This window comes from Nothoprocta perdicaria, unplaced genomic scaffold, assembly GCF_003342845.1.
Source record: "Nothoprocta perdicaria isolate Ctin4 unplaced genomic scaffold, notPer1 scaffold_39, whole genome shotgun sequence".
Taxonomy (NCBI): Eukaryota; Metazoa; Chordata; class Aves; order Tinamiformes; family Tinamidae; genus Nothoprocta; species Nothoprocta perdicaria.
In genome coordinates this window covers 3,639,806-3,654,050 of record NW_020455632.1, presented here as the reverse complement: position 1 = coordinate 3,654,050, position 14,245 = coordinate 3,639,806, and the positions used below count along the sequence as shown (strand labels likewise).

The 14,245-nt window shown below is 37.5% G+C and overlaps 1 protein-coding gene across 7 annotated transcripts in view; it reads right to left on the bottom strand.

Moving 5' to 3' along the window:
• PUM2 (pumilio RNA binding family member 2) overlaps nucleotides 1-14,245 on the bottom strand; it is a 67,335-nt gene that overhangs the window by 33,027 nt on the left and 20,063 nt on the right. For all 7 annotated transcript variants that reach the window (XM_026044893.1, XM_026044891.1, XM_026044894.1 and 4 more), the window contains exons 2-7: nucleotides 11,419-11,487; nucleotides 6,340-6,445; nucleotides 5,804-5,991; nucleotides 4,994-5,166; nucleotides 2,121-2,391; nucleotides 1,740-1,833 (exon numbers count right to left, since the gene is read on the bottom strand). In XM_026044893.1, coding sequence (XP_025900678.1) covers nucleotides 1,740-1,833; nucleotides 2,121-2,391; nucleotides 4,994-5,166; nucleotides 5,804-5,991; nucleotides 6,340-6,445; nucleotides 11,419-11,469 — 883 coding nt within the window. In that variant the 5' untranslated portion in view covers nucleotides 11,470-11,487. The remainder of the gene's footprint in view (nucleotides 1-1,739; nucleotides 1,834-2,120; nucleotides 2,392-4,993; nucleotides 5,167-5,803; nucleotides 5,992-6,339; nucleotides 6,446-11,418; nucleotides 11,488-14,245) is intronic.

Here is a 14,245-nt window from a genome sequence, read left to right as displayed (position 1 = left end):
AGTCTCCTTTCTAGTCAGGTTGATGTACCTGCCACCACACCAAGCAAGCACAGCATAAACTATGCTTCCTCCTGCCAGGAAGGAGTTTCTTGCTCAAATTTTTATTACCATGGATATAGAAGATACTGCATTTCAGAGAGGGAAGAAGCAGCTGAGTGGCTCAATCAACTTTAAAAACCAACCCAACGCTACAGKCTGCAGCTCTGCAGCTTGGAAGTCAAAGCAAGCTGTAAGACAGGACCATGATCTCATACAGATGCACCAGGCTGCCACATTCCCAGCTCTCACACTGTCCTAGTGAGCTACGTAACACTGAAGAGCTGCCTCTCTAACACTGAGCACCCCAGCTCCAGGCTGCTGATCCCTGTCCGATTAGGCCAGATCGGGAAACTTAACCTGCACCTTATCACAAGACAGGTCCCTCTTCAGATTCACCTTTCTACTGCTGTGTTATCCTGATGACTGTCTTTCCTCACAGTCAGACCATGCAGATGCATGCACCTCAGCAGCCAAGGGCTGAAAATCAGGTGTGGTGGAGAGTGGTAAGAGCAGAAATCTTTAAATCTGCCCTAAGGGGCCAGAATTCAAGCAGCTCCCTTCTCTAAATGAGTAACTGCTGCTGGACATCTTCCAGTCTTTCCAAAAACACAGAACCTCCCTCTCATGGCTGCTGATTCAGTTCTGGAGAAAAACGATTTCGCTGTTGATAGAATCCTTAAGGTTGGGAGGGACCCTTAGAGATGACCTAGTCTAACCCCACTCCACATGCAGGGTCACCTASGGCATGTGGCACAGGGCTGCATCTAAGTAGGTTTTGAAGATACCCGGAGAAGGAGACTCCACAACCTCTCTGGGCAGCCTGTTCCAGGGCTCTGTCACCCTCACAGGAAAGAAATTTTCCCTTAATTTCCTGTAGAACTTTTGGTGCTTCGGTCTGTGGCCGTTTCTTCTCGTTCCACCGGTGGCCACCACTGAAAAGTGGCCAGCCCATCCTCCTCACTGCCTCCCTTGAGGTATTTATAGACACTGATCAGGTCCCCCCTCAGTCTTTTCTTCTTCAGGCTGACCAGGCCCAGCTCTCTCTCTTTCTGTTATTAAAAAAGAGTCTCTGTGCTGACACCGGGAACTTCACGCACCCTCTTCACTCACTGGACTGCTAAGAGGGGACAGCAAATACTCTTGCTAAAAAGTAACTCCACCACTGTGTAGGGTTCACAGCAATAATGAGTTACCTGTTTACAAGATACTAGTCACAAGTAAGAAGCAATTCCTTACTCAAACAATAAAACTCTGATTTAAAATTCTTACCATACCAGAGTTTTAATGGATTATCAGACATATTAACTTGTGCAGTATGACAGTATCACAGATTTATTATTTGTAGACAAAGCTACTACTTTTACTTTTCATAGCACAAAAGCTGTTTTAGTTTTTCTCCCATTGACAACTTCTCAATAGTGCTACATAAGAAAAGGCTATTTCCATTTCCTCACCTACAACAGTTCCAASGAGGCAAAAAAAGTTACACAAAAGAAAACAAACCTTAAAACATTTCACATTCTCTGAAGACAGAACYGTTCTGTGCAGGCATTGTTAGTAGCCTTAAAAATCAGCACTAAAAATGAGCCAATCGATCAACACCCATTTGAATTAGCATAGATGGCAAACCCTGAAGTCAGCAAAGCAGAGCAACAAGAATTTTTGTCATCAATACCTAGCACATTTTACAGAAACCTCACCTATATGTGGCTGCTGAGCTGCAGCCAGTGCGTATTGCTGCTGCTGGGCTGCTGTTAACTGTTGAACAGTCAGAGCATTAGTCCTCTGGAAAAGCTATTGGGGAAAAAAAATAAAAAAGAAGAATTTAAGTTCAAGTCGGGGTTATAATTTACTGGGATTTACTTACAGAAAGAGATTTAAAACCAAGTTTCTATCTGAAAAAATYGCTCACATGGAAAATTACACACCAATATTCCACGTTTACATATAAATTTATGTGCCTTAGTCACAGACTTTTAACCAAGTACATTAAGAATTAAATGCTTAAGGGACTAGTTACCTAAGAGGAAAACACACAACTTAAAGGACCAATCCAGCATGTGCTCAAGTCGACTACTAACCTGCTGCTGAGAATTGTAGTCAAAAAGTCCTACAGTCGCTCCTGAAGAGTCCATTTGTACCTGATTGCCAGGATAATCAAACTGTAGAGAATCAAGACCAACTTGTTCCATGGCATCCAGATTCTGATTTTCTGGGTTTGAAAATTCTTCTACCAGAGGCTTGTGGGCTGTAGGATTGGGAAGTGGACCTAATCCTTCCGTGGTGCCAGGATTGGGACCCAAGCGCTCAGCTACTTCTGTTGGGGAGGCCTGACGACTTCCAGGGGTACGACTGCACAGAACAAATTCAAAAGAGACTCTTAAAGCTTTTCAAGTAAAGCAACTTATGGACACAGTATAATATATCCTATTTACAAAGAACCTCCGAACTCAGAGACTTTACAAATGCAAACAAGACAGACTGATCTCAGTAATTTTAATCACTATGCAGTGATTGCTCAAGGTAAGAATACATTTTGTTTCCAAAGCATTTAAAACAAAAATAATCCTCCAAAAGCTTTAAACTATAACAATTTGAAGAAAAAAAATAAACAAAACCAAATAATCTTCCAGGCTATTCCGAGTGAAATGAAGTGAACTGTCATTAGCCATAACTTTTGGAAAGGTTCTTTATTGAGCCTTGGAAATGACATGATTTATAAAAGGTACTAAGGAAAGCTAGAAAAAAAGAAAATAGCTGAGCAGATCACATACAAAAGGAAAGGAAGAGAGACAATACACACTAGCTGGAAAAGACAAGCACAAAATAATGAGTATCTTTCCAATTTCAAAAGCAAGCAGCTCCTCGCAGCTCTAACTAAAATGGACTATTAACTGTCTCATTTAGCAGTTGGCTAAAGTATTGAATTTTCTACCCAACTCATTTAGTAGACTACACCAGATTATCACTCAGGAAAAAAATATTCCTAGTATAATCCTACCACATTATCTAAACTTATCTAAGAATACATAAAGTCTGCTTTTCCAGGGGACATATCTTTAGGACAGAGCAAGAGGCRCATGTTGATTTTAAGGAATCAAATAAATGTATTCAGTTGGAAATCATTTACTATGTTAAAAAAAATATTTTGGATTTTGCAGGTTTAAAGGGTCTATACCAGGAGTATAGTGACAGYTTAGTGCGCTACAGTATTAATTTTAGGATAGATACAGCCTAAGAGCTACCTGTTCTCCTTCCTCCTACAGGACTGCAGAGATTAATTTTCTTTGACTGAATGAWGCATAAAAACAATGCAGAGTAGCAGCTAGTACATATGTATCTTCTAACACAGAAGTTATAAACAGTACAGTTAGAAAGTGGTCTTCTAGTAAGCTCAGTAAACAATACCTCTTGCTCTATGACTTTGAAGAAAAAAAAAAATCTATGTAAACCAGTTATACCAGTTTTGGGAATTCTGAAAAGAACAAGTTTGTTACAGTCATCTATGCTACAAGGGAAAAGTCCTAGCTAGAAACGAGACCTTGCTCCAAGCAGAATTCAGAAGCTGAAGCCATTAAACGCTCCACCTTTGTCCCCCGTGACACAGAGTACTCAGAGTCAAGAACAAAAGGAAGGAGGCAGTTATTTCAGCACACAGTTTAGAAGATAAAAAGAAAAAAAAAAGGAAAAAAAAGAAAAGAAAAAAAAAGAAAAAAAAAAAGAAAACCAAACACCTGCAAGTAAGTACAATAAAATACATGGGGAAGGACAGGACAAACCTTCTTTTAATAGATATGTTGACCTAATATGTATTGCTTCTTATGTTGGTGCTGTTCTGTTGCTATAGTTAAAGTTGTGTCAATGCTTCAATTATAAACCTCTGTTTGGAGGGCTTTGCAACTCCATCTTCACATGGGCCACTGAAGTTAAACAGCCTTCTTTTTTGAGAGGTTTACTGGCTTTGGATGCTTTTTTGCACTTGTAAAGTTTTTTAATAATTATTCTCTTTAAATAATACAAAAAGTATCTAGCAATCAGTTATTTTAAAATTCAAGGTCCCCGGTAAAGAAAAGCAGGACAAATAAGTATTCTGCATTTTTAACAAGCAATATTGATGAAAACTGTATTTATTTTGCAGTCATATGCATCCGAAAGGAACTAACTTCTTCAAGYTCTGTAATAAGCTTAATATTATATTCTTTTCAGTAAAATGTCTTGAAAAATAGACCTGAAGAATCCCTACTTAGCCTTCAGTAATTACATTTTTAAAAGATTAGGAAATACTTACGGATGGGATTCAAACATGCATTTTTATATATTGGCTCAATCATAAGCTAACGAAACCACAACTATTCAGTTTTGTTCATATTAAACTGAATTTATGAGCAGCACACTCATTTTCTGATTTTGTTATTTTTTCTGTATGACAGTTATAAATTCATCACAGTTCAAAACAAAGATCAGGCTTTAAAAAATTAAAATCCTGTTTAGTATTAGGAAAAAAAACCAAAAACATGGTCTAGCTGTGCTGTCATACACAAACTCATTAAGTCTCAAGTCTGAGCTAGCAAAGTTAGAAGGTAGATTAAAATTCCAAGGGGACTAATTCCCTACAACAGTCGGAGGCAAGAACTGAAGTATTAAAAAGCAGAGAGAAAAGAATTGAGCTTAATAGTTACAAGGGTGAAAGCTGCCATTCCTCTTTTAAGTCACCTCATTTTGCAGGTAATCATTTCCTTTGAAGAGTTACTATATTGAGAAGAATTTGTCTCACGAGAAGTAACACACACGCTARCGACACCTTAAGAAACACGTGGCACAGCGGGAAAGGGAGACGTGAGATAGGAAGACTCAGTCTGCAGCTGGGTAATGTTTAAAGCTGACACACAAACCAGAACTGTAATAATGCCTTAAGAGACATGCTTGTCTTCTTGAGAAACAGTTAAAAGCTTACTTAAAATCTTTGCAATCGGCATCCATTCCATTTGGCAAACCTCTGCCATTTATTTTAGTAACATCCTCATCATCTCCTTGTTTAAGATCTCTGCTTTTGTCCTCCTCAAACGGAGAAGCCTTGCCTTTCTGATCTCCTTTCTCAGGTCCATCTGTTTCAGCATCTCTAGTGCCCTGAGGAAAAAGAATCTGTTTGATTCTGARTATTGAACAGAACACAATAGGAGCACCACAAGGTGACCTAATTCTACACTATAGTGCACGTAAACAATACAACATTTTGTTTTCAAAGAAATTGCATTCGGTGGGTAACTTGCTCATCAAGTTTCAACCACATGCAATTAATAACTGCCAAAAGGAGAAAAGGAATGCCAGGATTTATAATGGAAGAGCTAACTCAACCTTAACTATAGCGGTGCTGTTAAAGTAGTCACACCTCAGATAAAATTAAATTTATACAGTTAAAATATTCAAAACCCCCTTATTAGAACAGAAAAGGAAGACCTAGAATAAAGGCTATCACTCAWTTTTAATTAAATGATTTGCAATCTTCTCCTACCTTCATTTAGAGATACCAGGTAAGTATTGTTTTAAGACTTCATTGTTTACTCTAAATTTACCCAAGCCACTTCCCTCTGATCTCTTCACTTTATGCCCCTCCAACCAAGGCAGACAGGTTGCAGCAACTACATTCTACCTTAGCTAAAGAGAAAAGGTGAGCAAAAAAATGGACGAGTAGAAAATATAAGCATGTAAAACAGCAGGGCTGCAGTAGGTTAACTATGCAAACTCAACACACTGTGTTACTTACAAAAGCTCCTTTCCTAAACCGGGAATCCAATTTATCAGCTGGAGAAGAACTTAACACATATTCTACCATGCTCACTCCAAGGCCACCACTTTCTGATCGTGGAGACAATACTGCATTTACTTCACTGTTTCCATGAAAACCCTGTCCAGGCTTTCTCTGTACCATAATAGGTTGGGACATAGAATGGTCTGTCAAAAGAAAGAAAAAAAAAGTACATATTGTATCTATATGGAATCAAAATTATGTATATACATATATATACATACACACACCCCGTTATTGCACTTTTTGGAAAAGACTTGGAATGTTTCCACATTTCAGAGATAATTATATTAATRCCAAAATTAAATTAAAAAAATCAAAATCCCAATTTCAATAACTGTTACTTGCATAAAACAATCAACCAGTTCAAGCATACATTTTCAGAACTTAAATGAAAGTAACCCGAAATTTAATACAAATCTGTAACACTAAGAACATTTTTATTTTGAAGCAAAATCTTTTGAGCAGGAATGAGTTGTGTGACAGTCACTTACGAGGAGTTCCCCATGCAGTCTCTCTCCACTCATCACCAAGGAATATGCCTTTTTGCCCATCTTTTGCTGAATCATCAGGTTCCCAAAACTTTTTGGCAGGTAAAAGCTATTTAAAAGGAAAAATTACTTYGTTTGAAAAGTGCATATAAACGGCAAAAAAACCCACAATTAGAGCAATGTATTTTAGAAACACTACTGAACACCTGTATATAAGAAAGCACATTATAGTTAAGTAGTAAGTCAAAAAAACTCAAAGAGTTCTTCTACTGGATGAAGTAATTGCTCAACATGACTCTTACAAGACTGAAGTGCTGATTTTCTTGGAAGAAATGCATAATACACAAGCAGCTAAGAAAGCTAATCAAATTAAACCCTATGGAAAGCAAATTCTATCAGAAAACTTCCTCTGAAATGTGAAACTGCTTTCCTTTTATATTTTGACTGAAAAGCTTGGCTTTAACTAATCTCACGCTGATAACCAGGAGGAGGTCACCACRGACATGCTCACTGCACATCAGTGACTTTCAAGTTGAGATCCATGTTCCAAACAATTAATTCAGCATCACAATTTTGTTATTTTTTTGCTTTAAAAATATCAGTATCAGAATTCCTACTTGCACTGTATTTGAGAGCAAAGGACTTCACGTAAGTACCACACAAACCTCTACAGTCAGCRCTCTTATTGTTACTGTTCTACCTTACTGCTTTTATTCCTCCAACTGTTAACATCAACTGCAGTGTGCAGCCAGATCCTGAATATCACGTTCTCTCTTGGATATATAAWTGAAAAACTATTCTCAGGTTAGATGGTATAAACTATACAGGAGCCATCAATTCACTCTTCAGTGAAGACACTAACTTCCAAAATATACGGAGAAMCTTTGAAAACCTACTCTAATTTGCAAAATGTAACAGTGTATTTAAAATTTTAGATTTGGTGTGTATAGAAGAAGTGTAAGACAGTTAAAGCAGTTGCCTGAAGTTTGTAGAGAATAAAAGCACATGTTCTAGTTTTTGTTCCCCCGATACTTAAAATGACTGATAGAATTGTTCTCAGCTTCATAGTTGTTTTGTAATATAATCCCCAATGAAACTACTGACAAGATTAAGTGTTTAATAGATACTGCTTACTCTTGCATTGAAACATCTTGCATAGTTTGTGATAAAGGCTGAAGAAAAAGATTGCCATTAGCAGTCATTAACCATTAGCATTGAACAAACCAGCTCAAGGAAGCTCCTCTTCTATAATTGTAAGATTAACAAAAATTTTTCTGTATTTCCCCAAAGGTTCATCAGAAAAAAAAAAGTCTTTGTGCTTTTTTAAGCACATACTTAAATTTCTCTGTTTCTTACAGCAAAATTTCTTTACCACAGAAGGAAAGGCAAAAATCAACAGCTAAAGCTCAATAAAACCATTTAGAGAGCTACACTTACACCAGTATTGAAGGATTATGACATGTACTGATAAAAACACTTCTTAATACACATGTACCAATCACATCCAGGTGTCAAACATTCAGGGAACACCAGGTCACTGTCAGGTTTTTTATGAATTTTAAAATGGGATATAGCTAACTATGAGAACTTAGAAATACASCCATGGAGTCATAAACTGCAGTTGATTCAAGTAAAAAAGGAATAGCTTGTGAATATGAGATCAACCAAGACAGTCTAGTAATTCTTTCCTGTCTTATACTGGACTGMGTTTGGATTACTACTTATTTTTACAGGCTAGTGGCAGGGAGAAAAATATCTGTGAAACTTCAGTTCTAATAAAGGGAAGAACAATCATATTTTATTTTAAATATGCTCTACYCAAGTTTTAGGATGTTTCCAATTAAGATTAAAGCCATGAGAAATGAAAATATGAAAGAGCARAAGATACAAAGAAGTATCTTTGGTCATAAAATTAACATGTACCTTCCACTACATTAATCTAAAGCTGGTCCACAATTTTTAAATTTCATCATCTGACAGGTGTTCAGATAATAAGCTTGTAAGTGCAACAAGGAAACTTAATTAGAATACACCTCATTGTGGCTTTTTATTYACACGCTCATTTGCAGCATTTTTATCAGCTGCTAGAAAGATGCAGTATTTCTCCCAAGCAAAAGTACAATGAAAACCCTTTATTTGCAAAGTGCTTACTCTCAAATTGCAAAGATATATTTAGCTACCTATGATACTATGTACTCAGGTATGCAGAAAGTAACTTTAATACAATATAATAGATCATCTGTACTGCAAGAGGTCAAATTTAAACTGTATCCAATTCAAGATGAAACAGCTTCACAGGGAAAGTAGTTTGGGGTCAAGTTTCACACATTCAAGTCCCTCAATATATCAAGAGATTAAATTTGAAGTTTGCAGATCTGATCTCCTGGAACACTACCAGGGTGATCTGCATCATTTTTTCAYATTTTCTCATTGGTGTGGCATATATTTCTTTTTAAAGAGGATGATGCTACTGGTTTGTTTGCCATATAAGCGAATTGGCTTAAGAATTATCAACTATCTTGTGGAACTAAAAATTAAATAAATAAAAAGGGGAAAACAAACCCAACGGTGTTCACAGACACGAACAATACATTTGGTTAGTTCTACTGAAAATGTGGGAATACCGGGACTAGAGGTCCCTTCCAACCTTGAATATTCTGYGATTCTGTGAAAAAGACAGAATCAAAGTCCCAAGTCTTCATGAACGAYTATAAAAATAACCAATCATCTTGGGTCACGTTTAGAAATGTGCCCGGTGTTCACTGTTTCCCGCATTTAATCCAATAATTTGCAGTGGAAGTGTTACAAAAATGCACCCAATCTTGATTCACAATAATGGGACAAACTGCCATCTCCTGCTGCACTAAAAGTCCACCTTCAGCACGAGCAGCAATTCCTGTCCTGCTCTGCTTGAACAAAGCCTTCTCCTAGGTACTGATACTAAACTATTAKGCTAAAGCGCGCTCTTAACTGGCTTTCCCATAACTAACGGCACAGTATTAATTATTGGGTTTTGTATTAAGGTTTTTTTTTTAATATACTATCAGAAGCAATTCCAATGAAGTTCTGAACACATCAGAAACAGACACACTGTCCCTAAAGCAAAACTTACAGAGGCTCCGACCCTCCTTTTATGGTTTCTTTAAGAGTAAGATGTAGTTTTATATTCTGCTTGGCAATTAATTTGATGTATTCCTGGTGCACCTGGAAGGTGCCGAAGCCGCTGCCTCTGACAAGGACAAGCAGCAGCTGCCTGGGCAGGAGCAGCCTCGTGAAGCCGCCTGTCCCCAAACGTCACCCTGACCTCAACAGCCACGGGGACTTCTGGAAGTCAGAGCCAGCAGCATCGTCTGCACTTTTCGGATGTAAAAGCTAAAACTTTTGACGTTTGGAAAGGATGCTTGCGATGCAGCAGATCTCTTGCTAATAAAACTTAAATCTGTCTCTTTGCAGAATAAATTAGGAAAAAAATGCAAGGCAGAAACAAATGAAGAAGAATACATGCGGCTCGTATTACACACTCATATTCACAATATTGATTTATACCAAGGTCAATCTGAACACAGCTGAGAAGGACAGTTTAGCTTGAGGATTTCTATTACTATTTCCGTTATTTCCAACACCTTTTATGATACCAGSAAATAGATTCCATACTGTTTTGCTTCACATTAGGACATGGAAGAGATATCGGCTTAAGTAGTCAGATACAGTCTTAGGTTTAGTAATAAAGTTAAAAATTAAGACTTAATGACCTTGTAACGTCTGGAAGTATTGAATTCCAATGAAAAGACAGATATCAAGATATATTAGRATTATGAATAACAAAATAAGTTCAGTTCAAAGTTTATCTAAATAGAGATTGAGGAAGAAAACGACCAATAGCTAGAAGTAGATCATTTGAAATCACCTCCCTGTCAACCTGGGCAGGCGACAGCACCTAAGAATGGATAGTTGCACATTCTTATGTAGGTATTTACGAGGCTATTTCCCTTTAATGTTGTGAAGGGCTACAAGATAACTGTAAAGGTCRTAACTGCCATGGGCTCTGCTCCAAAACTTCATTATTATTTTACAATACAATCAAGAAAATCGAGTAAATCAACCCAATCTGAACCTATATTCCAACAAGATACTAGAGACACACTGTTGAACTGAAAGGCAACCTAGTAAACGCAGGGTCACAGTAAGTCATGCTCAAGTTCTGATACCATTCTATCAAACCAGAACTTGGCTTTATTTTAAACATCTTCACGGATCTGTAAAATACCATGAAAAAACAAACAAAATTATGATCACTTCAGAAATGTCTCCTTCAGTCTGAGGTAACCCAAAGCCAGAAGATTTGCACAGTTTAATCATTGGGCCTTTGTGTATTTCTTTACCTCCTCTCCACCAGTCTTTCAAGTACATTGTGGACAGCAAGAGAAAAAAACTCCAAATCTTCCCTACTCACATTAGTAGTACTACTGTAGATATCTTACTAGCACCTTTGCCTTCTTAAAGGATTTTTTTTTTACCTTTTATTTTTGGAGGGAGAAAAGCATAGTCAGTGTGGCTACATATCATGGGGCTACCTTCATTGTTATTCCAATACAGAGAGCTGGGCAGAGCAAAAACTGCTGTAAAGCCAACTGACTGGTTAAGTACTTTGTGAAAATTTAGAAAATTCTCATATTATTATGAGAATACCTTAAGTAACACATGTCAATCTAGGTATGTTCAACAACTAAAACATGAAATTTGTTTTTCATCGATAAATTATGCTCTCCCTAAATATTACAATCATACACTTATTTTAAGAAAATTAAGTTGAAATTTTGTTACCGATTCAATCAACAGAAGTTTTACCTAATGCCCTGCAAAAGGTGTGACATTTCCACCACAGGAGTTTGGTTCACACGACATCCTAGTACTCCTGCAAGCTACTCACTTAATCTGCACCTTGAACAGAAATCTGCAGTTTTCAGTATGAAAGCAAAATAAATTTGGACTCAAGTTCTTTAAAATGTCATTTCACTTATGACTTAAATTGTATCAGAGTTTTCAAACCAACTGGATTCTCTGCACTCTATAAATAATTACCTCTCCCATTCCCCGAGATTCTAGGGCAAGAGCTTGAAACTCATGATTCATCTCATCCACAGAACGAACCTGCAAGAAAAAAATTAGCAATCTGTTACATAGGCAAATATATTTCTGAACTTGAGCAAGTACATCACACTCGAAAAGATTTTACCAGGTTTTTAACAGTTCTGAGCACCCAATTTTTTACCCACACCTTTTTTACCCAACCTAGGTTAAATGTGAACTTGGATTTCGAAAACGGGTCCAGCCAGTGACCATGCTGTATGAACGATGCTAACGCAGCAACAYGCAAGACAACTCCAAAGACAATTTTCAAACTGTAAGCTATATGAATCAGAGTGAGCAATCACCATGGAAACAACAGCCAGTATATTTGCAACAAATGTAAAAATGAGGAAAATTAAACATTTGTGTGCACAATGTACATTGGAAATGAAATGACCTCTTGCAYACGTTACTGAGCACACTTAGCAGCAAAAAGCTCATGAGATGGTTGACAAAAGCTACCAGTAACTGACTGCAGCATCACACCTTCCCTTCCACTCCTCCAGAAAACAGCCCTCTTCTCTACGCCTGCCTTTTCTGGAAAGCACAAAAGGGATGGCTACAGCCAGACTGGCTGCTTGACAAGACCCCTTTGCAGCACACATGCAACACATCAGGTYGTGTCCTTCCTCAAGGAAATGGTCTCCAGAAGGAATTTTCAAAACTCATGACAAGCAGAGCCAAAAAATAAAKCACAAGTTAGAAATCTAGAGTTGTTCCTCCACTATCTGCTCCATGTTTAGCTGCGGCAAGATAAAATAATTCAACAACTAAAGAGTAACACCTTAAGTGTGAAGAAATATGAAAGCTCAAATTGCCCTCTTAAAGACGCACTTGGTCTTCTCAAAACTCCATCTTCTCAAAATAATATTGCCCCTAAATGGCTATAAATACATTATATTTTCATGTTGAGTACCACTGTACTTTTTAAGAAGAAATTCCACAGCTCAAGAGTGAAATACTCTCTCAGACATATATATATTTTAGCTAAGATGGAATTTTCAGATAATTCACTTGCATTTAGTGAGAAACTGAAAAGCAAATTTAGTTTCACACTGATTTTTTCCCCCCCACTAGATTTACCTTTTCTCTAGACATGTTGATATTTAAGCCAATTAGGCTGATTTTAAGGGGAAAAAAAACCAGATTGCCATACCTTTTTAAAGATGCTGAAGGCATATTTCAAATGGGATAAAAGAGCAGAAGATCAGTAATCTATGTAAAATAAGCTTTACTTATTAGCTCAGAGATAATCAAATCTTTGTGCATGCATATGGGTAAATTAACTGTAGGAGGACAGGAATTTTTGGAAAGAAAAACAGGAAATTCAATTTTTGAAGGCGTTCTGAGCTCAGATAATTACAATTTCTAGTAACAGAACTTACTGTACAGATGGATGACAGATCTGATTATCATTCTATAAGTCTCTCCAAGCTCATCATGCACTTCAGTTTCAATTACAATTGAAATTAGCAAATTATACACTTTTGTCTCAGAAAAAAAATGTGGGTTTAGTCTAACAAACATGTCTAAACTTTATTTGTAACTAATATTCGCCAAACTATATGCTACCCAAACAACTTTTTAATAAAAGTCAACCTCGTTTGTAAATTAGGGAAGTGCTATACATTTTGGGGGGGGGGGGGAGAAGACAGGGAAGGGATGAAGGGTATAAGATCTTACAGTAAATGTACAGTTTTCAAACCAAATTTAATTGCAAAAGTATGGTCAGCCATTCTTCAAAATCCTGGGAGAAGAAAAAAAAAAAGGCAATCCGAAAGCAGGGTAAGAACATAGTTACCCTGTAGCTTTAGAGTCACTCCAAAAAAGTTTTCTGAAATTGTGAATAAAATCAGTGCACATTGTATTTTCATTTTGCTCCCTTCATTTTGCTTCATTTTACTTATGATTATCACAGAATCACAGAATGGCTGAGGTTCAAAGTGACCGCCAGAGATCATCTAGTCCGACAGGGACATCCAGAGCACGGGTGGCATCTGGGTGGGTTTGGAAGACCTCCAGAGAAAGAGACTCCACAGCCTCGCTGGGCAGCCTGTTCCAGGGCTCTGTCACCTTCACAGTAAAGAAGTTCTTCCTCACATGGAGATGGAACTGCCTGTGTTTCAACTTAAACCCACTGCCCCTTGTCCTGTCACTGGCCACCACTGAGAAGAGCTTGGCCCCTTCCCCCCTACATTCCCCCTTCATGAACTTACACATACTAATCATATCCCCTCTGAGCCTTCCCTTCTTCAGAGAAAACAGGCCCAACTCAGTCCATGAGTGAGTCCATGAGTTCCATAAGAGAACTTCCATCTTGGTTGCCCTAAATGATTATATTATTTAAGCTGTAGTTTTCTATTACTACCCCAAGAGGAAAAACGGGGGAAAAAGGAAAAAAAAGAGGAAAAAAACTAACGTGCTATTCTTCTGGCAAATACCAAGAGAGTCTTCATCTCTTTTACTATCAAGACAGCAGCCCACAAGACAGTGCCCTATCACTGTTGCATCTTTCACAGATCAGTTTAGAGATGCATCCCAGATGTGTGTGAAGATCCCAACTGCCCAACCTTATCCTCCTCTCTACAGGAGCAGGTTTCATTTCCAGAAGTTTACATTAACAAAGATCCCAGTGAAGAGAAGCTGGCAATTGCTTCACCAAATGTGTAATACACAACAAATCTTTCCAAGAGCTTCCAAAATTATGCACAATTATACAAAATTATGTAGTACCAAAACTGGTACTACACATGAAAAAATATTTAAGTACAATTTCCTA